The sequence below is a fragment of the Artibeus jamaicensis genome, unplaced genomic scaffold (assembly GCF_021234435.1).
Source record: "Artibeus jamaicensis isolate MK-2021 breed Jamaican fruit bat unplaced genomic scaffold, CSHL_Jam_final contig_2259, whole genome shotgun sequence".
Lineage (NCBI taxonomy): Eukaryota > Metazoa > Chordata > Mammalia > Chiroptera > Phyllostomidae > Artibeus > Artibeus jamaicensis.
Window position 1 is genome coordinate 7,346,576 of NW_026521468.1, and position 27,712 is coordinate 7,374,287.

Below are 27,712 nucleotides of genomic sequence, written 5' to 3' on the forward strand. Positions count from 1 at the left end.
CAGGCCGCTAACTCCTCATTAATCAGGAACGTCCGCAGAGCAGAAAGGGGAGCGGGACGGGGGTCAAGACTACTCAGGAGGGATGTTATCATTCCTCTAGCTGAAATTATAAGACCTCTTGTCTGGGCCCTTTTCTGACACCTCCATTCTCAAACACCCCCTTCCCCTTGGGTTTTCCAAGCCCCGTTCTTGGGGACTGGAATAGATCAGTTGCAAAGCCAAGGTCAGGGCACAGGTCTACCCGCTGGAGCGGTCGGGGCGGAAGTTCCTCTGACTTGGCAGTCAACAAAGCCCTCCCCAAATAAGGGTCTCTAATTCCTCCCGTTTCTCCAGCGCCAGAGCTATTTTAACGGAATATGGTGAAGGGCATTCCTGCCTCTCACCCCCAAGTGTGGCAACGGTGCTCTTGTTAGAAATCTTGGGGAAAAGCCTGGTAGCGTTGGGTGTCACACAGGAGCCTTCCGCCGTGCGTGCAAACATCTCTGGGTCTCTCAGGAGCTTTTTACTAAGGTAGCAGATGCACAAAAAAATTTCTAATTATGTAAATGGCACAGTGAGAAACAACCCTCCCTCCCGCTTCTGCATTCCCTCCCCAGAGGCAATCACTGTTACCAGTTTCTTGTGGTTATTCTTACAGATATTGGTGACACACAAGCAAATCATAAACACATATATTACACTACCTTTTAAAAAACCAGACGGAAATGTGCTAGACACACAGTTCTGCGTTGGCGGTGGGGCAGGACGGGGAAGAGGACAAACCTTTTCTGATGGAACCTTCACTTATGTTTCCCATCATGCTGAAGTGAGTTCCCACCATACACCGTATATTACTGTCATTGTTGTCAATCACTCAAATGTTCATTTACTAAGATACCTAAATCTTTCTATGCTTTCCAGCTTAAAAAATAAAACATTAACCCTTTGACCTTGAAAGCTCTCAGGTGTTCCTCCTGGCCCCCACCTGCCTTTCACCCCGGGAGGTGCCCACGATCCTGAACGTGGTGACCCTGAACAGTGTACATGCCTGTAATAGCTTTTACCAAAATGAAGCAAAACCGTGCGCAGTGGACGCGAGATCCTGTTGCCCCACAGGGTGGGGTGTGTTAATATCAGGTGTATCAGTTTTACCAGCCCGTTGGCCCAGGCGTCTTCTTGATACCCGATCACCAAGCAGGGTGCGCCTTTCTGACATTCTCGGTCATGTGCATCCCTTCTTCCGCACATGCGACACCTGTCTCCGTGCTGTGTTTACAGAATAGCCCGTCCCTTCCCCCATCGAAATATGTGCAACCCCAGTTGAATAATAGCTCAAATTTCCCGGCACGTGCCTCCACCTGGGGGCTTTTGGTTCTGTTGTGTTGGTGTAATAGTTCACATCTGCTCCAATACCATGGTCCTCTTTCTAACAAACCTGCACAGGTGGTGGGCCCCTGCACCCACCCCCGTGACATCCCAGCCACCCCGCCTTTTGGAATTTTGAACGGAATTGTTTTCGGTCTGCAGGGAGGTCGGGCGAGGACTGAGATTTTCACGGCTCTTCCACCCGAGAACACAGTTCGCCTTTCCATTTACTCGGGTCTTTTTTTCAGAGCACGTCCTTCAATAACGTTCGTAATTTTTCACCTCCCAGTGTGGCTTGTTCCACCTCGGCTCCTGCATTCTCTGAGAAGCGGTGTGGTGTCCCACTGCATGGAAGGACTGTCCCTCGTTTTTCCAGGCCCGGCGATGCCCTTTCAGGGCATCTGCCATCCTCCTGCATTAGGGCAAGGCCTCAGGACGCGTCCCTGGACTTGCGGTGTGGACACAGCTGCAACTGTGTCTGTGGGATGAAGTCCTGGAGGAAATAGGACTGTGTCAAAGGGTGTCGCATCTCTCAGTGAGCCAGCTTCCGGGCACATGGGGCTGTGAAATGTGCTCCTCACTGTCAACAGCGACTCAGCGGTCGTGGACTCACGGGTTTCCCGGTGACCTTCATTCTCCGAGTCTTCCTCGAGCCCTGGGAGACCTCACCAGAGCCTCCTCCTGGAAGTCCCCTGCTCTTGTTTGACCCTCTGCCTAAAAGACTAACGATGCTTTACTCACGGGGATACTCACCCACTTATTCATTGCTCAGTCGAGTGCTTAGTCTCACGCTGTCCACCAGAGGGCCCTCCTACTGTATTTATTAAGGAAAATTGCCTGACCGCTGGTCCTGGCCCACCTCCGTCTTCTCTGAAAGTCCTAAAAAGGCCTCCCCCAGAGAGGGGCAGAAACGTTGAGAGGTGGGGAAACCGAGCCATGGGCACCACACGGCCTGACTGGGGTCGGGGAGCACGTGAATGGCGACGGTGAGACTGCAGACGTGGTCTCTCACCCAGGGCTGCCCGACTTTTCGACTTTGCGTGGAGCGTGCAGAGGGGACAACCTTGGACAGGTTTGCGCCCCTCCGACGGGGGCCTTCTGCAGGCGCGGGAGGCAGGACATCGGCCTGTCGCGTCTCTGCCGCAGCCAGTCCCCATCCCCACCTGCCCCAAACGTGCGAGCCCGCAGGCGCCGCTGTCCAGGAGCAGCGAGTGGGGCCAGCGGCCAGGGAGGCTGGGCCTGGCAGCCAAATCTCCATCTCGGCTCCTTCTCCGAAGCTCCTCCGCGGAGGCTGTCCCACCCCCGCCCCTTGGCAGCGGGACCGCTATCCAAGCCTGCCTGTGGCTGCCCTTCGGGAAGGAATTCAAAAGTTTGCCGTACCAGCCTCTGCCCCTGGGAGGCCACTGGGCAGCCCGGCCCGAAATAGCTGGGAGAGGCAGGCCGTTCGGTCACAGTGGGAAAACTCCCAGGGCCGCTAAGGTCAGCAGTGCTTATCTGGAACCGAGCGTCTCACAGACTGGGACCAAGGTCACATAGTTTTCTGCAACGATGAGAAAACAGACATGCCCAGGGAGAGAGAAGGAACTGGCAAACCCGAGGGACACTGGGTGTGCTCCCCCCGAGATTCCAGGAATGTTCTACCCGCCCCCCCGCCCCCGGTCTCGGGGCTTTACGTCCCATGAGCCACCCTTTTCCTGGGAATACTCGGGCCAACGTTGGGGTTTGGCCCAGGCGCCTGGTGCGGGGGGAGTGGGCTCCTAGGGAATTCCAGGGTGGGCATGGCCTGCGGCTGGTGGGGAGCCCAAGAGAAAGAGCTGGGGGGGGCGGGACTTCATCATTCTGGTCAGCCCTGGCCTCTGACCCGCCCGAGGCCGAGGAAACCTCCCCCAGGCCCCGCGCTGGCTTCGGCTGTCCCTGCGGCTGCCATTTGTTTTGCTTCCTTTTGCTATGACTCCTGTCCTACTGCTGGTCAGGACCCTGTCCAAGGGGAAGGTATTTGCTGAACCGCTCGGCGGCGCCGTGGCCGGCCGCAGGAGGGAGCCGAGCCGCCCGAGAGACCGCCCGTGGCCAGCAAAATTTCCCATCTTTCCTGCTCACCGTTTCAAAGCAGTAAATGAAGTTGATGACAAAGGGCATTTAGGGACCTGGCCAGCTCTGCGTTCGGGTGACACATTCCATTTCCTTTACTGAAGGCTGACTTGCATTCTCCAGGAGCCTGGGCGGGCGACTCTCTGCCTGTTTGCCTGTTGGCCTGAGATGGGGGCGGTGATGGCGTTACCCAAGTGTCCTCAGACCCCATGCCCCTTTCCCTCGAGCTTCCCAAGCCCCCAGCCCCCTGGCTCACCTGGGTGCCCAGGGAGCCCTGGAGCTCGGAGCCCCACTTCATCCCCTTCCCCAGTTCCTGCTTCAGGAGAGCCGGGAACCCCACCTCTAATCTCCTGGGAGCTGTGGGGGCTGCACCCCAGCAGAGGGAGGGAAGAAGACGGCGCTCCCAGCGAGGACGACTACAGCGAGTGCACCGGCGCTTCGCTTGGGCTCCGCCAACCCCTCCTCAACGGCGTGAGCGTTTCCGGTTTCAGAGCCCTCCCCAGGGGCCTCCCACCCACTGCCCTCGGGCCCACGCGGCCCAATAGAAAATCGAAAATTTACTTAAAACGTGTTGAGATGTTTCTTTGTGATTACGTGTGGAGATCGATTTAACGTGTGGCCCAAGACAACTCTTCTTCCAGTGTGGCCCAGAAAGGCCAAAAGGTCAGACACCCCTGCCTCCAAACCCCCCAAATATAAGAAGCTCTGACACCCCAGTTTCCCCCTGAACTTGGCACAAACAAACTGGACGCCGCGGTGTGACTCGGGCTGTGAGAGTGGCCTTTTCTGACCCCAGCACAGGAAATGCAAGCTGCTGGACAGAGGATCCTTGAGCGTCCGGAGGGACAAAGGTCCTGCCTCTCCTGAGGTGTCTGTCCCCTGGCCTGCCGGCTGCAAAGGCCCTTTGAGGACAGGGTCCCGGGGGAAGGCAGGCCCCTGCGCCGGGCCTGGGTCGTGTCGACGGGAACGTCCCTCCTGTCCTGCATAAGACGAAGATGGGCTTGTCTCTGGGTCAAACAGGGACGACGGTCTGGCTGAGCCTCCGACACGAGCCAGGGACTGGGAGCAAGTCTCAAGCTTTCTAACGCCTCCGAAAGAGAGGCTCTGATGGGCTTGTGGCTGCTTCGTCTTGCCGGAGAGCCGTGAACTTGGCCGGACCCACTCCGGACGGGAGCGTTTCTCCTCGGCTGCCCCGAGCCAGCGGGAGGCAGCTGCTGGGTCTCGATGGAGGGGTCGCCGGGCTCTCACAGGCGGCACCGCCCAGAACGCCCCCTCTTCTCCCATCCCCCGGTCCTCCTCAGCCTGCCCTGGCAGGAAGGGGTGCCTGGCGGGGGGGGGGGGGTGTCAGGCACAAACACCCGCTTTACATTTCCTGCAGGGAATGCAGGCGGGAAGGGTGTTCCAGGGCGGGGGGAGGAGGCTGCAGACTTCTTGTTTTGCCCCAAATATCCCAAACCAGCATCCCAGGCTCCACTTCCCGCCCAATCCCCCCCCCCCCCCGTACAGGTGTGGCCAGAGGGAAAGGCCCTGAGTGGAGTGACGAGGGAAGGGAAAGGGCAGGTGTGACGTCAGCGTCGGTGGGGGAGGGTGTCGAGCAAGGGGTTTGAAAGAAGCAGAACAGAAAGGAAGCTGTTATCACACCAGAGCTTTGCTTCTCGGGCCAGATCCTATCTCTTCTTGTGACTCGCTAAGATGCCAGAACAGGCCGGTCTGGCTCAGTTTGGGGATGGAGGCCAGCCCGGTGGGGGGCGCAGTTCCCGGGAGCCCCGGGGGCAGCTAGAGGGCCTCGAGGTGGGGCTGAGGGACTTGCTGAGAAAGAACTTGGGTACAAGATGGACAGAACGTCCGACTCTCCTCCCAAGGAACGAGACTGGGAAATGCTTCCTGCCCCCCCCCCACAACACACACACTGAGCTCCGGGAAACCTGCCCCCAGCGAGGGGTTTCCAACCTTGGGAGCTGGCGGAAGCAGCGACCATCGCTGTCCCAAAGGCACGCACACGACTCTGCACTCTGCTTCTGGAGTTCACAGACGTCCCCAAAACTTCTGTGGCCCCTGGACCCCAGGTCGAGGCCCTGATCCAAGGTGTGCCGCACGTCAGCCACCGCCCAGGGACTCCATCCATCCTAGTTGGCTACAGATGCCCCCCGAGCTCCTCGAGTCCCGACCCCCTGCTAGCAGGCGACTTGGGGCCCCCAACACTCCTTGTCCTGGGCTCCCAGCCACCCCCACACCTGGGCAGACTTCCAGACACCCGCAGTGGCCACCCCCTCCCAGCGGCTCCCCAGGGGCAGGGGTCCAGAAGGAAGACGGCGCGGCCCTCCCTCCCCCCGGGCACACACACAGTTAATCCTCTGCGGTTGCTGTTTGGATAGGACCCACTGGGAGCATTGGAGGCTCCGGGCTGCGCACATCTGGCTGGGCTTTGCTCCCTGCGCGTCCGTCCTGCTTTCTTCAGCTCTTCCTTTACTTTTGAGAAGCCCTGTTTCCGCTTCTGGCCAGAGAGAGAGAGAGAGAGAGAAACTGGGAGCAGAAGAGACCAAGGTGCCGAGGCGGGACTGGCTGCTGCCTGCCTGGGTCTCTCCCTTTCCGGGCCTTCTCCCCGGAGGGCTTTTTCCTTCTTCCCCGCTCTCTCCCTGGACAAGTCTGTTCTGCCCCGACCTGGCCCGGGGGTGGCTCTGCCGCCGAGAGATGCTTTAGGAGGCGGTGCTGGGAGAGCCCGGAGGCCGAGGGGAGGACGCCAGCTGGAGGTAGGTGGCCGGGCGGGGACCCGGCCGGGTGGGACCCGGCGCTGCCCGCTCCTTCTTGTGGCTTCAGCCTGAGCCAGAGCAGAGTGGACACCTTGGCTGCTGGCGGGCTAGGAGCCCAGTGGGAGGGGCCCCCCCGGTGGCACCGTGGCAAAGGGGCAGAAAGCCTGGGAGAGGCGGCACAAGGCGTTCCGTGCCCGTCCCCGATTCTTCCTTCCGCAGCAGGCGGGAGGGCTGACCCCCGGCTCCCTCTGTGACGGGCAGGGGCTCTGTGGGAGATGGACACAGTCAGGAGCTCCCGAAACGTTCGTGGGGCGTTCCTCTTGCTTCACTCTTGTCTGAGGGTGTGAAAGGGAGAAGTACCCAAGGCTCCCCCGCACCTGTGGGGAGGCCCCCGACCCCGCCTGCGTCAGCTGGCAGTCTGGCTTGCACAGTCCTGCCTGTGGCCCACTTGGACCCCACGCAGGCCGGGAAACGCCGACTCGAGGCCTAGTGTTCCTGGAGGGGGTCTGGCCTGGAGAGGAGCAATGGTGTCCCTTCCCTAGGGACACTCCCGGCTGCTGTCCACATTGCTGAGAGCGGCCCCTGGTCTGGGGCCGAGTCCCTGAGCCACCCTCGAGCCCCTGGACGGCAAACGCCTCTGTGTGTGGACCTCCCGAGTCCCGCCTTGCTCTTCCGGGGCACCCCGTCGGTGCAGGGGTGCTCCCCACCTGTCCTGGGCACCCGCACCCTGTCCGCCTGGGCCCCACCTTGCCAAGTCCTGGGCAGCCCCCGAGTGTTCTGTGGATGCCTGCAGCCCCGCTGACCCACGGGAAGGGGAGGCAGCCACCTCGAGGGGACTTCTTTCTGTCTCTTCTGTCACTTAGTTCCTGAGCGCGCAGGCAGCTGGGCACACTCGGAGCTTTGAAAATGAGTGTCCTGAGAAACTGAATTTTCTCAACTGCTCGCCAAGTCCTGGGCCCCGGGGGGGAGGATGTGGGGTCCTCAGGGGCTGCGAGGCCATTGCTTTTTGTAGTGAAGGGAAGTGCACAGCCAGCCCACGGGCAAGGCCACAGACAGACAGACTCGACCACGGCATGTGCTACAGGGAGAGGCCTGCCGTGGCCAGGGAGGGCCTCCTTCCAAGGCCTGCTCAGTGGCCCTGCCCACGGGAGAGAAGGGAGAAAATGGGGGTGCAGGAGAGATGGTGGAGGGTGCTGACGCCTCTCTGCCCTCATCCCCACTCTCCCTCCCGCCCTGAGAGCTGAGTGGATGACCCGGCAATAGCTGTGGGGACAAAAATAATGGCAGTGTGGGCGTGAGTGTGTGTGTGTGTGTCTGGGTCTGGGTCTTACCCACAAGCAGGCCCAGAGCGAATGGCAATTCTGAATGGTTCCAGCAATGGTGATTTCAGCCCCAAGGAGCTCAGAGAGGCTCACGTGTGGCCCAGAGGGGACCGGGGACACAGACTTGCATCTTTGTGCCCAGGGAAGGGCTGGGACCCGCTCAAGGACGCACAGCTGGCCACGCTGAGGCTGGGGCCCAAGCTTCTCGCGTCCCAATTTCCGCCTCCCCCGAGGCCTCCAGAGAAAGTGCCCGCACAGGGAGGACAGCCAGGTTCTGCTCCCCAGGGACCCCTGTGCTCCCCTGCTGCTTGCTCTCTCCTCTTTCCATCTCCAGGCTCTTGCGAAGCCACGCAAAGGGATCCCGGTAACCAGCAGGTCGTGGGTGGGCTCCGCCAGCTGGAGGACACTGCTGCCCGTGCGGGGCAGGTGCAGCCGAGCCCAGAGGGGCACCTCACGGGTGGGGGTGAGAGCGCTGACGTGGCCCCGGGGAGGGCGCAGGCGCCTCCTGCCCACGACACAGGGCCCTGTTCGCGGAGTCAGCGCAGCACGATTTCTTTGGAATATGCTTCTTTCTGTTGTTCTTCCCGGTGCTGCTCGCCCTCCCTCAACCGCCCCGGCTGTAATGAGCATGACTCACAAACCAAATATTCTGGCATTGAACTTCACCCATCAAAACAAAGATGAAAAGAACCTCGTGGATCTGGTGGTGCCGCCGGGCATCCTCTCGGGGAAAGGAACTTGTCCTCCCGCTCTCGTCGTTGAGGGCCGGCGGATTGTGGGGGTCCCTGTCCCTGGGGCTGGGGTGGCTGTGGCTTCGGGCCTTTGGGGAGGGCTGGCGGTGACAACTTGCAAAGGAAAGAAAGGCCGAGAGGTTCCGGTCCCGGCTCTGCCTGCTGGGCCATCAGGCAGAGCAGCCTTGTGTCTGCCCGGAGGCCCCCCGGGGTGTGTCACCGAGGGTGACGGCCCCCGGCTGAGATTCACGGTGGTGGCGCCACCACCCTGTGGGCCGGGGGTTACTTATTTATTTTTTCCCTGTTCAGATCTGCCTCCCTGAAAAGTCCAATGAGACAAGGTGCCTCCCGGGCCCCTCCCACAGTGCGAGGGATTCTCAGCCACGTAGAGGACCATGTAGACCAGACCGGTCAGAGCCTAAATGGGGCGCTTCCTTCCCCCCGCCCCAGGGTGGTCCCCAGGGCCGGTACGGTGAGGCCTGGAGGTCGGGGCTCTCAGGAACCCGCCGGGGTGTGTCCTGGGGTGCTTGGGCTGCCAGGGCCAGGTTGTATTTTGGACCCACAGACGTGCCCCAGCCCGACAGATGGGCCGTTCCCTCTCTCCAGAGCCTGAGGCCAGACTTCTGTGCTGCAGCCCGAGGCCTCAGACCCCACCTTCCCGACCCTCGGGGACATGACCAGTGGTGCAAGTAGCTGTACGGTCTCGTGAGCCTTTTTGGGACATCAGTAGCTCTGGGTCCTTGTCACCGGTACAGCTGAGAGAGGCCTGTGGAATAGGAGACAGGCGTGGCTCTTGGCCTCACCTGCAGCCCCCGTCCTTGCCCACACTTGCTTTCCAGAGCTGGGCTCAGAGCCAGGTAAACGTGGGCAGGGGCGCTGGAGGCCCCCACTGCCCACCTGGGCTGTTCCTGGCCTGTCCCGGGGGCCCCTGGAATCAAGCCCTTCTCCACTGTGGACAGGGCTGGCCCAGTCCAACTGGGGCGTCCCGCTCGGTCCGGGATGGCCGTGTGGATGGATGGGAGCCAGGTGGGGCCCAGCGCCTGCCCGTCAGCCTGGCTCCTGCAGCAGTTTTCCTGGAAACAAGCGGAGCAGGAGGCTGCAGGCGGGCGGGGAGCGCAGGAACCAGGCGGACAGGCAGGGTGGGCGTGGGGGCCGGGGAGCTCGTGAAGTGAAGTGCCCGGTGCCCTGGGCTGGGTCCGGCCTTGCTGCCGGCCATGGCCACGGCCACTGGGGAAAGCCACACTTGGTGGAGGGTCCCGGGCTCTTTGCTCGGGTTGCACCCTGGCCCCAGGGAGGCCTCCTGGTTCCAGGCCACCCTCTGCCAGGGGGACCAGGGAGAGAAAAGGACCTTACCTGGAAAAGCCATTAGCCCTGGTGGCTTCGTGGGTGGGTGCCGTGGGGCTCGCCCTGCCCCTCTACCCCGGGGGTCTCTGGGGCTGCTCTCTGGGGCTGAAGCCTGGGACGTGCTTGGAAACATGTGGGCCATTTCTCCCTGCGAACAGTCAGGTGGAAGCCGGTGAGAGATGGCGGGATCGGGGTGGGCTGGAGGTGGCCGTGGGGCTCTGGATCTTCAGGCACCAGGACGTCCCTCCCCCGTGAAGCTACAGTTATGAGCCGGGGCTGAGGAGGCCCCTGTGGGGGGGCCAGTCAGGCAGCTGGGGAGGCGGGCCGGGGTCTGGTGCCTGCCACCTTTCCGTCCCGTTCCGCAGTCTCCTGCTTCCTGTCCCCTCTGAAGGCGCCCCTGCTGGAGGGTCCACCCTGCTAGGGGAGACCCCCAACAGCGCTCTGATCAGCTTCTGCCACTGGAGGACGTTGGCGGTGGGACGAAGCCACCGCCACCCTCGCACAGCCTGGTCCTTCCCCTCCTTCCGTCACCAGCCTGGGTTCTGTCCCCCCGCAGAGGCAGCGAGGGCCTGGAAATGCACATTCCATGCCCCTGACATTTCCGGGGGGTGTTCTCGGCGACGCTGTGCCTCAGTCGGAAGGACTGAAACCCCAGCGGTGCGTTTGAAGAGGGGCCGGCTGGCGCCCCTGGAGACACCGCAGCACCTGGCAGGCAGTGGGCACTCGGCAGCCTGCGGGACGGGTGAACGGACGAGTGAACGAGCACAGGGCCCAGCCGGCGGGGAGCTGCCGCTCCCGGTGGAGTGAGGCGGGCAGAGGGTGCCGTCCTCCCTGCCACGGTCCTGGAGCCGCCGGAGGGGAAGTCAGACACCCCTGGGTCCCACGGTTGTCACAGTGAGAAATGTGACGAAAGCAGCGTGCCCAGGCCCAGGCCCTGCCCCTTGTTGGTTCCCCCTCGGGCTGCAGGGCCTGCTAGAAGGAATCTCTCGGACGAGGGGGTGGCGGGAGCCCGGCCATCAGTTCCCGTGGCCATCCTGCTGCGCTCCTGACGCCAGGTGCCAGCACTTAGCTGCAGCGCCGGTCTCGGGGCCACGGCCAGCTCCCTGCAGCAGCAGGTGCCACCGCCGAGTGCCGTGCCAGGGACAGGACGAACGTCCCTGCTTCCAGAGGCCGTGTCCTCTCCAGCTGGGCATCAGCCCTGGGCTGCTGTGCGTCCCACATGGTCCCACTCGGGCCTGGAGTCTGCCTCAGCGCCCGAAGCCCCTCCTTCCTGCACGTGGGTCGGATTCTCTGGAATAAACAAGATGCTCCCTGAGTCCCAGGGTGGGGCTGATTTGTCGTTTTCCTAAGTGGAAAATAATGTGGATTTAATGAGCAGAAACACACGGCCGTCACAGGGCCGACGCCCTGAGCAGCCTGGGTGAGCGCATGGCACCCACCGAGTTTCTACCGCCAGCGGGGCCAGCCGTTAGCAGCCAGGCGGGTGGTCTCAGGTCTCAGCCGGGGAGTGTGCGTGTGCGCGAACATGTACTTACACAAGCAAGAGTTTGCAACCGGCCTTGCACTTTTCACCTCTCCTTGTCGGTAAAGAGCCCTTTGTTTACAGAGGGCACCAGTGGGGGCCTCGGGCCCCCCGCCCCGCTCCTGGCTGGCGTCATTCACAGACTTATCGAGGTGCATGGCATGGCCGGCAGCAATGCCCACCCCGCACCCCGGCGCCACACCAGCCATGGACAACGGCAGAGGCCTTCCCATCTGCACCCGACTCCGCCTGGTTTTCAGTTGCTCTTTGTCTGGGGGACCCACCCTGGTTCCTTCAGCCACACTGTGTTTGCAGGATGTACAGGTGGTTTGTGACCTCGGCTGATGGAGGCGGTGGGCTGAGCCCTTTCTGCAGCCTGGGATTTTCTGAGTGCAGAGGAAGGGGCATTTTCGGAAAAGGCGGCTTGGTGGCCGCACCAGCATTCCATGTTCCTGTGGCATTTGACAGTGTGCCTGGCGTGCCTCTGTCCCCCCCGTCCCCCAGGCCACCCACCCTGAATGAGGGAGAAGTGTGCATAGGCTGGAGGCGGGAGCGCAGTGCGTGGGATCCTGGAGGCATCTCGGACGGCGGTTCTGCTCCTCGGGAACCGCGGAGGGCGGGGTGGAGGCCAGTTAGGATGGAAGCCGGCCGCCGGGCACTGGGGATGGTGGACAGTGAGCCCTGGCTCGCGTTGATGGGGAGTCCCTGGTCCGAGAGTGGTGGCTAGATGAGAAAGTCGGCCACGTAGACCGGTCCGTCCTGGACCCCAGGGAGGGGACTTCCCAGAGGGGGTGGCGGGGGGCTGGAGTCTGAAGAGCATGTTCAGAGAAGGAGGTGGCAGGGGACAGAGGACCCGGCCACATGACTGTGCCGGGGACTTCCAGGGGCTCCAGACGGCCGGTGTGAAGGGCACGTGTCGGGGGCGGGGAGGACGATGGGGCCAGAGGTGAGGCAGGAGCCAGAAGGAGAAGCTCGGGGTTGAGCCGTTCCTTTATTTGCGAAGAGCTCCTTTCAAGCCAAGGGTGGAGTTCGGATCTGCAGCTTTGAAAGCCGCCTCTGGTGAGGACTTGGGAGGCCGAGGAGCAGAGGAAGCAGCCGCGGCGAGGCCACGGGGGTGGATTGGAGGGGAGACCTGCGGGAGGGCTGCAGGGGCGGGGCAGAGACGGTGGGCGCTGAGGAGGAAGATAGCGAGTTAGCCGGGGTCCGCGGGCCTGTGACTGGGCAGAGACGTGCCCACCAGGTGGTTGGGGACCTGGGTCCAGTGCAGAGCCTTCTGCAAAGAGGGAGCGTCCTGCCCACCGGGCCGTCCGGGAGGGTCCCAGAACGTCTTTACTTTGTTTAGTTCGGCCGCTTTAGTCAGCACCACGGGCTCGCGGTTGCTGCTTCGTGGGGCACAGACCCGGGGGCTTGCAAGCAGGCGAGGTGGGAACAAACACAGAGGAGCTGTCCAGTGCCATCATGCAAGAAGTGACAGGCGGGGGGGAGTTTGGGGAGCAGAGCTGGGCGCCAAGGATGGAGCCTGGAAAGCCCCCGTCGCTAAGGGGGCCATGGCAGAGCCAGGACGAGGAGGCCGTGGTTAGCACATGGCGGCCAGTCCACGGTACTCTCGGATGACGGAGGCAGAGCGGGCTGGCTGTCCGGGGGCGTTGGCGGTCTCAGCCAGAGCAGGCTGGGCCGGGACGGAGGGCTAATCAGGCGCTGAGCCAAGCGATATCCTTGGCCTGGAAGCCAGCGGGTGTGGGACAGAGGTCTGTCTTCTGTCGAGCTTCCTCTGTAGGTGGCTGCTCAGTACTGGGGTGATGCGCAGGCCCCAGACAACCAAAGACACTGGTTGCTGAGAGGATGGGGGGGCGGGGTGCAGGCCCTGGAACTCCAGGTTCTTTCCTCCCCAGTCAGCCACCTGAGGCTGTCTCAGCTGAGGGGCTGAGGACAGGGCCAGGCCACCTGCAAGCGGGCTCGTGGGACAGCCCAGCCATCACTGCCCGTCTCTCTCTCTCTCATTCTCCGAGCCGCCACCAGCCTGCCGCCCGGGGCCCGCAGCTGGGAGGTGACGCAAGGACAGTGCCCAGTGAAGGGAATCTTTGTTTGCACGGGGGAAGGACCGGGAGCGGAGGGGCTGGGCCGGCTGGCCAGGCTGCAGAGACCTGATGCCTGCCCCCACGTGGCACCCTGTTTGCAGGGCCTGGGCAGGAACCTCCACTGTGTCCTCTCTCTGCTCCAGGTGAGCCATTCCCGGCCCTGAGTGGCCCGAGGAGAGGATGGAGATTTTAGGGTGCGGGGGAAGTCTTGGCCCCCTCGTTCCTCCACGGTTTTGTTCCGAGCCAGACCTCACAGCTAGGTGGGGAAAGGAAGCCCCTCCGAGTCACTGCACAGCCCCGTCTCTGTGCCTGGCCATGGGCCTTGAGGGTAAACAAATAAACACCCAAACCTTAAAAAGTAAACCCTCTTCCTCGAAGCCAGAGAGCAGCTTCCAGGAGAAAGAAAGTGGGGGAGCGGCCGTGTGTACAATGGCCCCAAGATGCCCCCACCTGGCACCGCCCCCTCCAGCTGCCCCGAGTTCCTTGGATGAGGGGTCCTCTCCCGCACTGGCCCTGGGTCTACAAGACTCGGGGAAGGGAGGAGGGTCTGAGACCAGCTGGGGCCCCCAGCCACAGACGGGGAAATTCAATATGGAAGGGGGTCCAGAACCGGCGGTCGAATGCTGCCTCCCTCCTGCTCGTTGCCAGAGCTTGGTCAGTGGACACCAAGTGGGACAAACGGCTTCTGCGGAAGAAACCAGGGCCAGAGGGATGCCCCAACGCGACACCTCCTTCCTGGGCACCCCGGGCTGTCGGAGTAGAGGGGGTGGCTCAGGTTTCCACCCCAGGTCAGAGGGTAGTGGGGAGGGTCAGGGGGCTGGAGCAGGGGTGTGGATGGGGGGTGGCCAACCCTTGTGTGAAACAAGGAGCGACTGGATGCTTAACCCTGACCTAGAAGGTCAAAGTCAATTGCACCTTGACCTAGAAGACCTCAGGTCGGGGAGAAGGTCCTGCCTGAGGCTGAGCTTCCTTGGGAGATGCAGGTAAAATCTGGTGCGTGGGGGGGATGTCCAGGCCCTAGAAAAGCCAGGGGTATTTGTGTTGGGCAGACTGAGGTGTGGGACTCAGGTAGAGCTCGGGGCACGGGCCGGCGGCAGGAAGAGAGACCTTCAGGAGACAGTACAGAGGGCTGGTGGCTGAGTCGATGTCGTGGGTGCGAGAGAGGAAGGAGCCGGCACAACTCCCAGGTTTCTGGCTGCCCTTTGTGGCTGCCTCCTTCTTCCCCCCCGGCTGGCCCCACTCTGTGAGGACAGCTGTCCAGGACAGCGCTCTGCCATGACGGGGAAGCTCCTCTCCCGCCCGCCTCTCCGACATAGTTGCTGCCGGCTGTGCACAGCTATCGAGAGCATGGGACCTGGCCCGCGTGACGGAGGAGCGGATTTGTGGGTTTTGGTGAACTTTTGTTTGCAGTGCAATAGCCGCACGTGGCTGTGGCCATCACAGGAGACAGCACCGGCCTGGACTCAAGGTTTGCCGCTCCGAGGGGGGCCGTCAGCGGTGGGGGGGGCACACTGTCTCTTTTGCTGGACGGTGATGCTCGGGAGATCACCGAGCAGTCACTGGCTCCTGACGCCACGCTGTGCGTGTACGTGACGCAGGGGCACCGGGCGAGCCACACCCAAGTTGGATTTCTGCCAAGGGGACATTGGCGAGCTGCACGGGCAGCTGACTCCTCCTCCAAACTGTTGCTAATCCAGGGAGATTCTAGGCTTTCTCCCTCTCGGAACAGCTGGCCGCCCGACAAAGACTGAGGAAGACAGAAAGCGTGTTTGCGAAATGCTTTCGTCAAATGGCACTGGGCCGCGTGTGGCACCAAGACAGAGCGCAGACATGTGGTGCCTGAGCTCTGGGAGGGGGCTGTTGGAACGGGCAGGACCGTGGGGACGTGGGAGGGGCCAGCGCCTCGGGATGGGACCCCCCGCTGGCCGCAGGACACCTGGCTGGGTCTGTGAGCGGCTCCTTAAAGTGCACGCCCCCGGCCCAGGCGGGTCTGGGAAGGCACAGAAACTGTTAACCGAACGCGTTCTCTGGCGTCCCGCCCTTCTCCAGATCCCGTCCTTGGCCCCATTGCCCCTCTCTGACGCCCTCCTCCTGTGATGGGCGGGGGCCTTCCTTGCTGGGGGCGGTGGAGCTGGGGGCTGGTGGGAAAGGTTGAGGAGGGGAGCGTGGTAGGGCTGCAGGTCAGAGAGGAGAGTCCGGTGGGAGGGCAAAGACGTTCGTGGGGTTGCCGTGGAATCTGGCACACGAACTTCTTCACAGGGTTTGGGAGAGGCCCGCCCAGAGCTTGAGTCATGTTGGAATTGACCTCAGATGCCTTGACCGGGAGGCAGCCCGGAGGCTGGACCACGTGGGGCCAGATTCCCCAAGGGGGGGCGAGTTCTCAGAGTCACCTTCTGGGGGCCACCTCTCCCCAGGTGGGGGCCGTCTTTGGTGCAGGTGGCCCATGGCGGCCTGGAGCCAAGTCTGGTTGGATGTTGGGCAATTCAGGGATCCGAGGACAGAACGTGGCGGTGCCGGCTCTGCTGCTGGACTGGGCAAAATGGTCCTGAAGGTATTTTTGCAGACGGAGAGGTCTCTTTCTCGGTTTGCTTTGGCTTCCGACAAGGCGGTTCCTGGAGAGGCCCTCCAGCCCCCGCGCCCCCGCTCTGCCCACCCCTTACCTGCGGCTCTTGGCAAGGCCGTCACCGGCTTCCACCCCACTGACACCGTCACCCCCAAGCCAGCAGCGCCCTGGTCCCCACCTCCTCCGATAAAGGTACAGAAAACCCCTTTTCCAGACCAGAAAGAGACGTGCTGACCTGCAAAATGGCGCTTTGGTGGGGGGCGGAGCATCGATTCTCAAGGAGGAAGGGGCGGGTTTCTCCTTCCCAGGGGGCACGTGGCAAGTGCTGGAGATGTTCTGGAGGTCGCAGCTGGGGGTGGGTGTGCTGATGGCATCTGGTTGGGGGGGGGTCCTGGGACGCTGCGGAACACCCCACAGCGGAGGGGACAGCCACGGCAGCAAGGAATGGCCCAGCCCCCATCCCCGGTGCGAGGCTGAGACATCCCATGGACAGAGGCGCCTGAGGGAGCTTCCGCTTCCTTTCCTTGTTTCCTGCTTTTCCAAAATGAGTTAGATTCCCGCCCCACAAAAAGTTTAAAGAAAGGAAAGCCTCTTTGCTTTTTAAGGGACGCAAGCTTGGCATTTAAAAGAAACAAGTAATTATTAAGGTTCCAAGGAAAAATGGGAAGGGCAGAAGCAGGGAAATCAACCAATTCAGAGAATTCAGTCTGACAAATACTCGCTGAGCGGCAGCCAGGTTTGGGGTGCTGCGGGGCGCTTGGCCAGCCCAAGGTGAACTGACGGTGTCCGGGGCCGGGGGAGGTACCACGGGCTGTGCAGAACCCCATGGGCCGGGCCGAGCCGAACCTGGCCGACAGACGAGGCAACCTGAAAAGCAAGTGTGGGGAGGTGGAGGGAGAGGGCCGGCCAGGTGAGGGTCCAGGAAGACTGCGGGGGAATGTGAGGCGCCGAGCTGCGTCTTGCAGACCTGGCAAGAGTTTGATGTGATCTGAGTTGAGACACGCCCCCCAACCCCCCCCCCGCCCCGCCATGCACCTCCTACCCCGCTTCCCTGGCACTTAAAAACTGGTCAGTCTTATGCTAACCAACTCCTCACTCCCGTTTCCTCGATTGTGAAGTGGGTGTGATGACGAATGCACAATGCCTCCTGAGCGGAGTTGCCGCAGGTTCACCGGAAGCCTGTGATGGGGTCGGGTGATTACTGAGGACGGGCTCGCGGAGTGAACCCTGACGCTGGGTGGAGTCTACGCCGCCTGCCCAGCAGTACCCAGTGCCCCCAGTCGTGGGTCCTGCTCACCCGGTTGTTAGAAGGAGAGAGGAGGAGACAGGGTGCTCCTGGCGGAGGTGGGGGGAGTGGGGGGAACAGGGCAGCCGGGCAGCTGGACCTGTGCCAGCCGTTGGGGGTGTGGCTGGAACCTGGCACATGTGTGGTTCTCAGACCCGCCGGGTGGGCAGCATCCGGGGCCCTTTTGAAAATACAGAGGCTCACAGCCCTGCCCCAGACTGCCTGGGGCAGAATCCGCATTTTGACAAGATTTCCCAGGTGGTGTGTGTGTGTTAAAATTCGAGGGGCAGGGAGCTGGAACACCAGGTTAGGGCTGCTGTGTGTGCAGCTGCAGGGGGGTGCGGGGGGAGGGCCGGGTGCGCCCTGCGGAGGAGCCGAGAAATGAGGGGTAGGTGGGTGGGTTTGCAGACAGACTGAGTTCTACCAGGCACTTTATACTCGACACGCGCACATCCACGCTGCCTTCGGCAAGTGGAAGGAAGTCCTAACGGTCTTGAGTCAGGGCTGCTCCAAGCAGGCTCGGTCATTGGGAAGGTCTCTGGGCCTGGATGCTTGGTTGGTAGAGAACTTGGAGGTGGGGGCCCAGCTAATCCCCTGCAGTGGAGGGGTGGGGGTCACGCAGAGGGGTGGGTGACCGTGAGGAAGGGGATTTGGGGGGCAGCCTTGTTGACCCTGAGTCTTGTGGGTCACCTGTGCCTTCTCTGCCCCAGGCGCTGGTTTGCACTCTCTGCACCCCCAACCCACTTCCTCCTGACCCACACAGGGTCTCTGCAGAGCTGTAACGGCGAGCCCCCTAGCATGCGGCGTAGAAGGCAGAGCCCCCCGGCAGCCCGGTGCAGAGGGTGGGAAGAGGGGGCCCATGGCTTCCCGGGTGTCCAGAGGGAGCCTTTGTCTGGGCGAAAAGTCACTTGTGAAAACGGGAAACTGCCTCAGTGGTTCGGTTCCCTGAAGCGTCCCCGTGGAGTGAAAGGAAAGACCAGACGGGGGACTTGGGAGGTTGTTGCCGGCTCCTCCCACTGGCCTCTCCGTCACTGCCTGACCCCGCACCCGCAATGGGGCTGCGGTTTCTCACAGGGCAGCGGGGGCAGCGGAGGCAGCCGGCCTAGGCCCCAGAGGTCCTCTGAAGTGTCAGACGGTGAGCATGGGTGGGTGAGGACTGACCACCGTTGGCTGGGGGGACGCCCCAGCTGCAAACCAGGAGGGTGTCTCGTCTAACTGCTGGGCCTGGGCCTCGCCCACTGTCTACATTACTGTATTTTGCCGAGTATAACAACGCACACTAACGTTTTTTGGCCCAAACTTTCAGAGAAAAAAATCTCTCATTTAAATTTTTTAACTCAATTTTTTATTTACTTATATTTAGAAGCGAAATCATCATCATATCCAGACTATTATTTTGCATATGGATATCATTATTGCTTTCCAGAGTTACACTTTTAATGCATAAGCATAAATAAAAGAATTTAAAAACCCTTACATAGATACAGAATTCAGACTACCCCGGCATGGTGCACATCCTTATTTTCCCCTCAAAATTTTAGGCAAAAAAAAGTACGAATTATACGCGGCAAAACACAGTAGACGCTGAGGACGCTCACTGGCGCGCCCCCTGGTGGCCGCAGGGCAACGTGTAGCCACCTGCCTCCTCCCTCATTTTCACAGCACAGACTGGGCAGTCACTGGACAGTGACCACACAAACTCGTCGGGATTTTGCTCATTGTCCAATACGGACGACGAGTGACCATCTCCGGAGCCCAGAGGCTGAGGGGTCCGTTCCTGGGACGCTAGGGGGTCTCGGGCAGCTGGGCGAGGCAGGGGCTCTCTGGTGGGCTGCATGCATGTGGATTATGTGAGTACACGCGACTGTGTTGAGAGTGTGCGTGTGACTAAGTGTTCGAGTGTGAGTGTGGTGTGAATGTGTGTGTACAGAGGGTGTGTGAATGTGTCCAACGCACATGGCAGTGTATTTGAGTATGTGAGTGTGTCAGTGTGTCAATGGGTGTGCGCGTGTGTGCACTGAGGCTTGTGTGTGTGTTGTGTGTGTGAGAATGTGCACTGTGCATGTGAGTGTGCGAGAGCGTGTGTGAGCGGCCGTCCCCCGGCAGGAGCTGTGGCTGGGACACCCCCGGTGCCGTGTGTCTGGAAGACGCCTGGCTCCTCCGCGGTTTCCCGGCGGAGCCCCTGCCCACCCGCACTCTCCGGGGCCTCTCCCAGCAGGGCACGGCGGACCATGGGCTCCCGCGGACCCGGACCTGCGCTGGCGTGCTGCCTGCTGCTGGCCTTCGCCTGTGGGCCGGTGCTGGGCCACCTGCCGCCTGACCGGCGGGACCCGCAGGAGCTGGAGGGGACCCAGGAGCCGCTGCTGGACCACACTGACAGGTGAGGCCGCCTGAGCGGCTGCTGGAGCTCCAGGGGGGCCAGGCGGAGCCTGGGGTCCGGGGTGGCGCTGCCCCTCTAGACACAAAGGCGCTGCATCGCGGCTGAGGGGCCACCCTCATGGGAGGGAGGCGGGCAAACGTTTCCCCCTCGCTGCCCCGGGCACCTCATCCGAGCCTGACAGGAGTCACGCAGCCTCGTTCTGACCCTGGAAGAATGTGGATCTGGGCGGGGCTTTGCAGCCTCATCTTCAACGAAAGGGCACAGCAACCCGCCACCCAGGCTCCAGTGCCTCCATTCCCGCTTGGTCCTCTAAGGAGGTCTGCTGAGCTCCCAGAAAATGGGAGCAGGGATGAGGCCGGACCCAGGGCTGGGTCCTACGACCCTGACCTCTGGGTCAAGTTGCAAGATGGGGCAGGAGGGCTGACACCCGCTGATGGGAACGGCATTCCTGGAAAAGTTATGGAATTCCTCTGGCCAGCAGTGGCTCTGCAGATGGCAGGCTATCTGGGATGTTTTGTAGGGACCCGCAGAGCGCCTGGGATTCCTCGTGAAACTGTCATGCATCCAACGTGAGGCCCGAGACGCCCGGGTGATAGCCCCATGCCAGTTTTCTTTCTTCACTATTTTTGAGCCCTGGGCTGACTGGGTACCCAAGGCTTCTGGACGTCTTCAGTGGAACCGCACAGGATTCCACAGTCTGCCACCCCCGACCTCCTCCCAGCCTCCTCCTCGTTTTCATTCAGCAAACACGTCCTGAGTGCCTACCATTGGCCTGGCTGTCTGCTGGGCACAGTCCCTGGCCTCTGGCAACTCTGAGGCTGTGTGTGAGGGGGGCAGTGATGGGGCCCCATGACGCTGGGGGAGAAAAGCAGAGGGGCGCCTGTGTCCTGAAGGACACATGGGCGCCTCCCAGGTGCAGAAGGAGGCAAGGCTGCCCCTGCAGCCAGGAGAGCGCACACACAGGCACGACCCTGTGGTACCCAGCAGCCTAAGGGCTCTGAGCTGGGGTGGAAGGACTGCGGGCCGGAGGGTGGGGGATGGGAGAAGCAATGAGTCTGGTGGGGAAGGGTCTGTCCTGAGCTTCTCTGACCTTCCAATGGGGGAGAAGCTCCCCATCACGGGCTCCCTCTCACAGGGAGGTGCAAGCGGAGGTGCAACCTGGAGAGGTTCATACTTAGTGGAGTTCTAGAAAGAATGCTGAGGGTGGCAGGGGCAGGGATGCATTGGCATGGGGGTGACACATTCCAGGGGAGAAGCCACCAAGGCAATGGCCCACGAGAAGGGACAAGGGCCCAAGGGCGCCGGCTCTGGAGGCACCTGGGCATAGCTGGGGCTGAGTCCTCAGACCTCCACCATCCTTGGAAGGCAGCGGCAAAGCCAGAGAAGCATCTAGAATGAGGCTGAGAGTTCCGTTCGGGGTGACTGGTGGTGCTAGGAAGCTTTGGAAAGAAAAGATTCTAGGGGCAAAGTGACAGTGACAGGCCATCACACCCCGGGGCTTGTGGAATCTCTGGGTGGAGACTCCTGGCGAGAGTTGGGGGGCAGGGGTCCATCTGGGAGACCGGGGCTTGTGGGTGGCGGAATTAGGGTGTTGACATCCATTTCCTGGACTGCCTGGGTTTGCAAGCAGGAGTGGTGTTAGATGAGGAGCTGGCCCGTTGAGAGGGGCCGTGCCTCCCCCAAGGGGTCCCACTACAGCCCCAAGAGCCTGGGTGCAGAGCCTGAGCGAGTGTGAGGGCAGTGCAGCACGTGGCCACAAGGGGGCAGCACGGGGCCGTCACCCACCACCAGGCCCAGGAGCCCGTCTGCCAAGGTCAGGTTGTAAACAGAGTCTCCAGCGGCTGCGGCAGGAAGGGACCCCAAAGATGTAGTCGAACCCTCTCATTTCCAGCGAGTCGGCCTCACAGGGCACCTTCTGGAACCCTGGATGCACGAAGAGGACGGCCAGTAGCGGCAGCGTCTCACGTGTCCGGAGACCTCCTCCTGCGGGGCCCTTCCGTCGTGGCTGTTCGTGCCACGGCTGTTCCCACCATTGTGAATGGCTGTTACGGGAGGGCAGGGGGCTCGGGAACGGGCCCCACGGAGGGTCCCGCCACCGGCTCCGACAGCACGGGGCTCTCACTGTCCTGTCTTTGTTCCCTTAGGGCCGAGGAGGAGCATGAGAAGTACAGCCCCCGGCAGGACGAGGAGCCCCCCGCTTCCCAGTGCTATCGCTGCTGTGACCCCGGTGCCCCTGTGTACCCCGCGGTGCCGGTGCCGCAGATCAACATCACCATTCTGAAAGGTCAGGGCGCGGCAAGGCCGATGGAGAGCCCTGCCCCGGGGGCAGGCCTGCCGCATCCCTGTTGGGTGGGTGGAGGGGGCCTTGGGGCGCACGCAGGGCAGAGGTGGACTGTCCTCACAGGGGCAGGAAGAGGAAATCCCATTTCCGGGTCTCTTGGCCCCTTTCCAAGAGGGGAGCTTGGACCTCGCCTACCTGCTTTCCCAGGACAGGCCTCTGGGGTCTGTATTTGGAGGCTCCGTGCTGCCCCGCCCCCAGCCGCCTGCACGCGGAGGCCCCACCCACAGCACGTGACTGGGCAGGGCCTGCGCGCAAAGCCGTACGGGGGAGAGTGGCTCCAGTCCTGGTCCCAACGTCCCGCCAATGACGGCAGCCCTCCGCTTGCACCGAGTGGGCTACCGCTTGGGCGCCACGCCTGCTGTGTTTGGACAGCCCCTGTGCTCCGTCTTCTGGGTGGGGGAACTTTCCAGAAGGAAAAAAGAATGATTGCTTCTGATTGAAAATCAGAAGCTGGGGCCGGGTCTGCTTGCCTGATGCCACATGTCTTCCTGTCCCTTTCAGGTGAGAAGGGTGACCGGGGACTTCGGGGCCTGCAGGGGAAATACGGCAAGACGGGTGCGGCGGGCGTCCGGGGCCACATGGGACCCAAAGGGCAGAAAGGCTCCGTGGGGGCCCCCGGGGACCGGTGCAAGACCTACTACGCCGCCTTCTCGGTGGGCCGGAAGAAGCCGCTGCATAGCAACGACTACTACCAGACGGTCATCTTCGACACGGAGTTCGTGAACCTCTACGGCCACTTTAACATGTTCACGGGCAGGTTCTACTGCTACGTGCCTGGCATCTACTTTTTCAGCCTCAACGTGCACACCTGGAACCAGAAGGAGACGTACCTGCACGTCATGAAGAACGAGGAGGAGGTGGTGATCCTGTACGCGCAGGTGAGCGACCGCAGCATCATGCAGAGCCAGAGCCTGATGCTGGAGCTGCGGGACCAGGACGAGGTGTGGGTGCGCCTCTTCAAGGGCGAGCGCGAGAACGCCATCTTCAGTGACGAGTTCGACACCTACATCACCTTCAGCGGCTACCTGGTCAAGCACGCGGCGGAGCCCTAGCCGCCGGCCGGCCTCCTGCTGCCCCGCCACCCCCCACTCCCGCTGCGCGCCACGGTCCCTCGGCCCAGCACTGGGCCGACTCCCCCAGCTCTTCCCCCAATCTGGCTGCCCCCGGTCCCCACGTCCCCAGCCTGGCATTCGGCAGGAGGCCCTTCACAGGAAGGGGAGGGGGAAATGGCCCTGTGGTTCCAGGTCTTACTGTCTCCGGAGACAGAATGGGGTGGGGGGGTCTCTGTGGGGAGCAAAGCTCAGAAGCTCCGAGGCAGAGCCACAGACCCTGGCATGGCCTCCATGCCTGTCACCCCAGCGTCAGCTCCTGTCCCTTCTCTCAGACGTGTCGACCACTCCCGACAATTAGATGACATGTCCTCTGACCGTGCCCCACCTCCCAGCACACGGTCTCAGACTCCTCTGTCCCAGAGGGCTCAGCCTCCAGTCACCCCCCCCATGCCCTCCCCCAGGCCTGCGACCAGCTCCTAACAACCACCACGCAGGAGCAGGGGAGAGCCGGGGGGAGGGGCTGGAAGGCTCCCCTCTGCCTGTCTCAGGGCTTCTGTGGTGCTCAGTCCCTGACACCTGGGAGGAGGCACGTGCCAACCAGTGGGGTCAGAGCCCCCTCTCCAGGGTGGGTGGGCTGCTGCCGGGATTGGTGCTGTGGCCTGCGGCCGACTTTGGCCTGGCAGTCCTTCCTGCCTCTCAGGAACACCCCGGGCTGGTCACTCTCCTGCCTGCCTGCCTGCCTGAGCCCCTCCAGGAGGCTTCCCTCCCACCACCAGGTGGCCGTGGCCTTGGCCTTGGTCGGTGCCTCTGCCCGCCCTGGGCCTGGCCACAGCACACCCCCCCTCTGAAGGACTTCTGCCGGTCAGACGCTGGGACCTGCACCCCCTGGGGGCACCCGCTACCGCTTCCTGCTGTCCTCATGTGCTCTCAGAAAACATTAAACTTGGAACTGAGTTTCAGCATCGAGGAGGCCTCCTCCGTCTGGTCTCTGAGCCCGCGGGTCCCTGCCCCCAAGCCCCACCCACTGTCTGTGGGAGGCCCCGGGGCCTTGGAGCCCCCGAGGCCCAGGCCGGGCCTGAACTGCCTCTCCCTTCCTGGGACACGTTTCCTGTGCTTGGCCCGTCTCTGAGGGTCAGGTGGGACGTGGACATGGGCAGCTGTGTCCGCTGCCTGGGGCTGCCGTGACAGACCTCCGGGAGCCTGATGGGTTCCCAGGACGGAGATGAACTGTCTCACAGCCCTGCAGGCCGGAAGTGCAAAACCCGGGTGGGGGCCAGGCTCCTCCCCACCCAACCCCCCAGGCCTGTAGGGGAGGGTCCCCCGCTTGCTTCTCCCAGGTTCTGGGGGCCCCAGGGGCCCCATGGTTTGTGGCTGCATCCCTCCAGTCTCTGCCTAGGTCTGTCCTCACATGGCCTTCTCTGTGTCTCTCTGATGTCCCCCCTCTTTGAAGGACACCGGGCATGGATGTAGGGCCTGCCCTCACCTGGGATAATCTCTCAAGATCCTTAAGTTAATGATGTCTGCAAAGACCTTATTTCCAAATAAGGTCCCATTCACAGGTGCAGGGGGAAACAAGTCAGCCCACTTGCAGGACCTGCGGCTCAGACACAAGCCCCCCTCCCCAAGCCCCCTTCAGGCCTGAGCGGCGAAGGGCAGAGGTTCCTCTCCTTCACTTGCCAGCTGGGTCTGAGGCCAGGGCCCCCGTCTGGCGGGCGGTTCAGGAGCTGCCTGCTCCTTCTGGGACCAGGCCGACTTGAGCTGACCCCGCAGTCCCTCTGTCTGTGGGACGAAGGGGCCTCCTCAGGGGACTGCTTCCCACACAGCAGGCAGTGGGGCGGAGTGTAAGCCCCGCAGGTGCGTGGGGAGAATGTGTCAGCTTCGCCCAGGTGCCCGCCAGCTCCCTCTTCTGGGGACAGTGACATGGAGGGTGTGACCCCTGTCCCACTGCTGACCACACCGACGTAGGAGCGGAGGCCACGTTTGCTCTGGGGCACACCCACAGCCCCTCTGGGTGCCCCTCACCTTTGGGACTCTCCCCATCCTCCACCCGCATCCCAAGGGCATTCCCTCCCCGTTCATTCCGTCTCCGTGCACCCCACACCTGCCTCTCAGTGGGCAGCCCTCGTGCTCAGCACCAGGGACATGAACACCAGTGAGACGTGGCACTTGCTTCCAGAGGGCTTTCCGGGACTTTGGTGGCAGGGCCACATGGACACCGGCCCCCTCAGGAGAGCGGCGCGCCCGGGTCCCTCCCCAGCCCCTGACTTTCACAGGCCCCTTCCCCGTATCCGGCCCGCTGGGAAAGAACCGGCAGAGCAGCGGCCCTGCCGGGAAAGGCCTGCCGGACTCAGTCGCCGTACAAACATCAGCGTTCAGCAGAGGGCCTTGCGGACGGCCAGCGACTCAGCCACAGGGAATGACTGCTGACGTTAGGACTCTTGGGGGTCATTTCCTATGGGGCTCCCCGGGAGCTGGGGGCACAGTGGCCTGATGGGGAGCTCGTTGTATTGGGTCACAGTAACGGACAAAGTGGGACCTTCTTGCCCAGACCATGAGAAAAGCGGAAAGTGACAGGAAGTAAGAGGGAAAACCAGACGTCTCCACACAGAGAAGGGTGGGGTCAGACCCCGACCTCACACCAAGTACGAAGATGAACTCGAACTGGCCCGAAGGCCCAAGTATGTGGGCTGCTGCTATAAAATCCTTAGGGAAAAGCCTGGGCGTAAATGACCATGACCTTGAATTAGGCAAGAATTTCCTAGCTATGACCTCACAAGTACCAGCCACGAACGACAGGAATAACAGATGAGTTGGCATCACTGAGACTCCAGCCTCTGCTTTAAAGGCACTGTTGTGAAATCGAGAAGGCAACGCCGAATGGGAGAAGATATGTGCAATCAACCATCTGATGAGGGTTGTATCTAGAATGTATACAGAACTTTCCCAACTCAAAGATAAAGAGACGGCTCGATTCAGAATGGACAATGGTTCTCGATAAACCTTTCTGCCAGGAGGGGACACAAATGACCAATAAATGGCCGGTGAAAAGATACTCAGCGGCGTCAGTCACCGGGAAGATGCGGTCGAAAACGCAGTGAGATGCCAGTTCACAACCAGTAGTGTGGCGTCGCCAAGGTGACCAGAGTGGGCAAGGGTGCGGGGAGACCGGGGCTCCCAGAGGCTGCTGGTGGGGCGGTGAGCTGGGGCAGCTGCCGTGGGAATTGGGCCAGGCTCCCCCAAAACGTGAGACAGGGCTGCGGATGCCCAGGTGCGGACCCGAGAAGCACAACACACCCCCACGCACATGCAAAGGTGAACGCTCCTGGCAGTGCTGTTCACAACAGACAGAATGTGGAGCCACCCCCACATCCGTCGGCTGATGGACGGACGGACGGACAAATTGGTCCCTCCCTAGAGGGAATGACACTCAGCAATGAAGAAGGACAGACCCCCGCCACACCCTGGACAACCTCCAAAACGTCACGTTCAACAAAGGGCGCCCGTCGCCAAGGGCTGCACAGGGTTTGATTCAGTCGACATGAGGGGCCTGGACAGGCTGACCGCAGCCCCGGAAAGGGGGTCGGAGGGTTCCAGGGCAGGGCGGGGAGCGGGCGAGCGCAGAGTGAGCGCTGAAAGGCTCCGGGTCCTTTTCGTAGCCATGAAAATGGCCTAGAATTGGCTGTGGCAGCGGCCGCGTGGCTCTGTGGATGGACTGAGAACCACCGACTCCCACGCTGTACGTGGGCGAACTGCGAGATATGCAAATTACATCTCAGGAAAGTCATTACAAAAAACAAACCACAGGCAGGGCCCCAAGCAGCACCCACCCCGATCCGTCACCTGCTCCAACGGCGTTTGCCCTGAACAGGCCCAGCGACGCCCCTTCCAGGTCCGATGCCCCTCCTACCTCCTTCCCAGTCTCCCCCTTCACAACCACCTCAGCCACCCTGGGCCTCCGAGACCAGCCAACGCTGGTTTTTGACCTTAACCCCTGACTGCCGAGCAACCGTGAGCTCCCGGGTTCATCAGAATTATTGCACCCGGGGCCCGCCCACCGCCTGGCCAGCCTGCCTCTGCCGGCCGCCCACACCCACCTCTCTCTGGCCTTCTGTGTCCACCCGGAGGCTGTGGCCCTGGAGGCGGGGCCACTTCTTCCCCGAGGTGGCCCAGGGGGCGACCAGCAGCTCCTGAGGATGTAAAACTGGAGAGGTGGCCACGCCCTCTCCCGGGATGAGCAGAGGGGGGCCCTCGTGCTGCCCGCTCTGCAGCTCCGGGACTTCCTGGGGAGCCACTTCCTGGGTGAGCAGGTGAACCTCATCGAGAAGATGGGTGACCGCCTGGCTCCCTCCGCAGGCTGCCCGTCCCCCGGCCGGGCCACTGTCTCTTCCGCGGGCTCCCTTCGAGCACAACGGGAGCCTGTGGCGCCCAGAGGCCCCTCTGGGTCCCCTGGTGTTTGGCTCCTGCCTGAGCCTCTTCCCGAAACCAGGAGGCAGCCTTTCAACCAGCCTGGAGCCTCTCCCCAGGGTGGAGGAAATGGAAACAAAGCCTTTTGCAGGGAAAAAAGGCACCCAAATGCCTCTCCCTGCTCCCCTGAGGTCTGGGGCGTCCGGGGGCTCCGGAGGGATGACCGCAGGAGCCAGTCCTGTTATTCTGGGCCGGGCGGAGGATGGGGCCAGGGGCCGCGAGGTGCTGTGGGGGGGGTCAGGGTTGGTCCTTCCCAGAACACGATTGGAAGGAGCAGAAGCCGGAAGGTGGCAGGACGGTGTATTTGAGGGGCTGGAAAAGAATAACCATCAATTTCAAGTTCTATTCTCAAACATATTTTAAAAATGCAAACATTTTCAAGCAAACAAAAATCGGGAGAGTTTGTCACTGGGAAACCTGCTCTCCATGACAGAGAGGACCTGTAGGA

General features: G+C 62.1%; 1 protein-coding gene and 1 long non-coding RNA gene across 7 annotated transcripts; one reads left to right on the forward strand and one right to left on the reverse strand.

Annotated features, from left to right (window-relative positions):
* Positions 1-655: 655 nt before the first annotated feature.
* Positions 656-3,877, reverse strand: LOC119058626 (uncharacterized). The gene is made up of 3 exons (XR_005084277.2): positions 3,773-3,877; positions 3,442-3,595; positions 656-2,884 (listed from the first exon to the last, which is right to left on the reverse strand). It is a non-coding gene; the product is annotated as an uncharacterized LOC119058626 (long non-coding RNA).
* A 1,854-nt stretch (positions 3,878-5,731) lies between these two features.
* C1QTNF1 (C1q and TNF related 1) lies at positions 5,732-23,766 on the forward strand. 6 transcript variants are annotated; one of them, XM_037158017.2, is made up of 4 exons: positions 5,732-5,976; positions 19,243-19,407; positions 21,552-21,691; positions 22,250-23,766. In XM_037158017.2, exons 2-4 carry the CDS (start codon positions 19,259-19,261, stop codon positions 22,798-22,800), a joined length of 840 nt encoding a protein of 279 aa, XP_037013912.1. In that variant the 5' UTR covers positions 5,732-5,976; positions 19,243-19,258; the 3' UTR covers positions 22,801-23,766. The 6 variants fall into 6 exon arrangements, with proteins under 6 accessions (XP_037013912.1, XP_037013913.1, XP_037013909.1 ...); XM_037158018.2 differs by having other exon boundaries at positions 5,733-5,976; positions 19,246-19,407; XM_037158014.2 differs by having other exon boundaries at positions 5,734-6,182; positions 19,246-19,407.
* Positions 23,767-27,712: the final 3,946 nt, after the last annotated feature.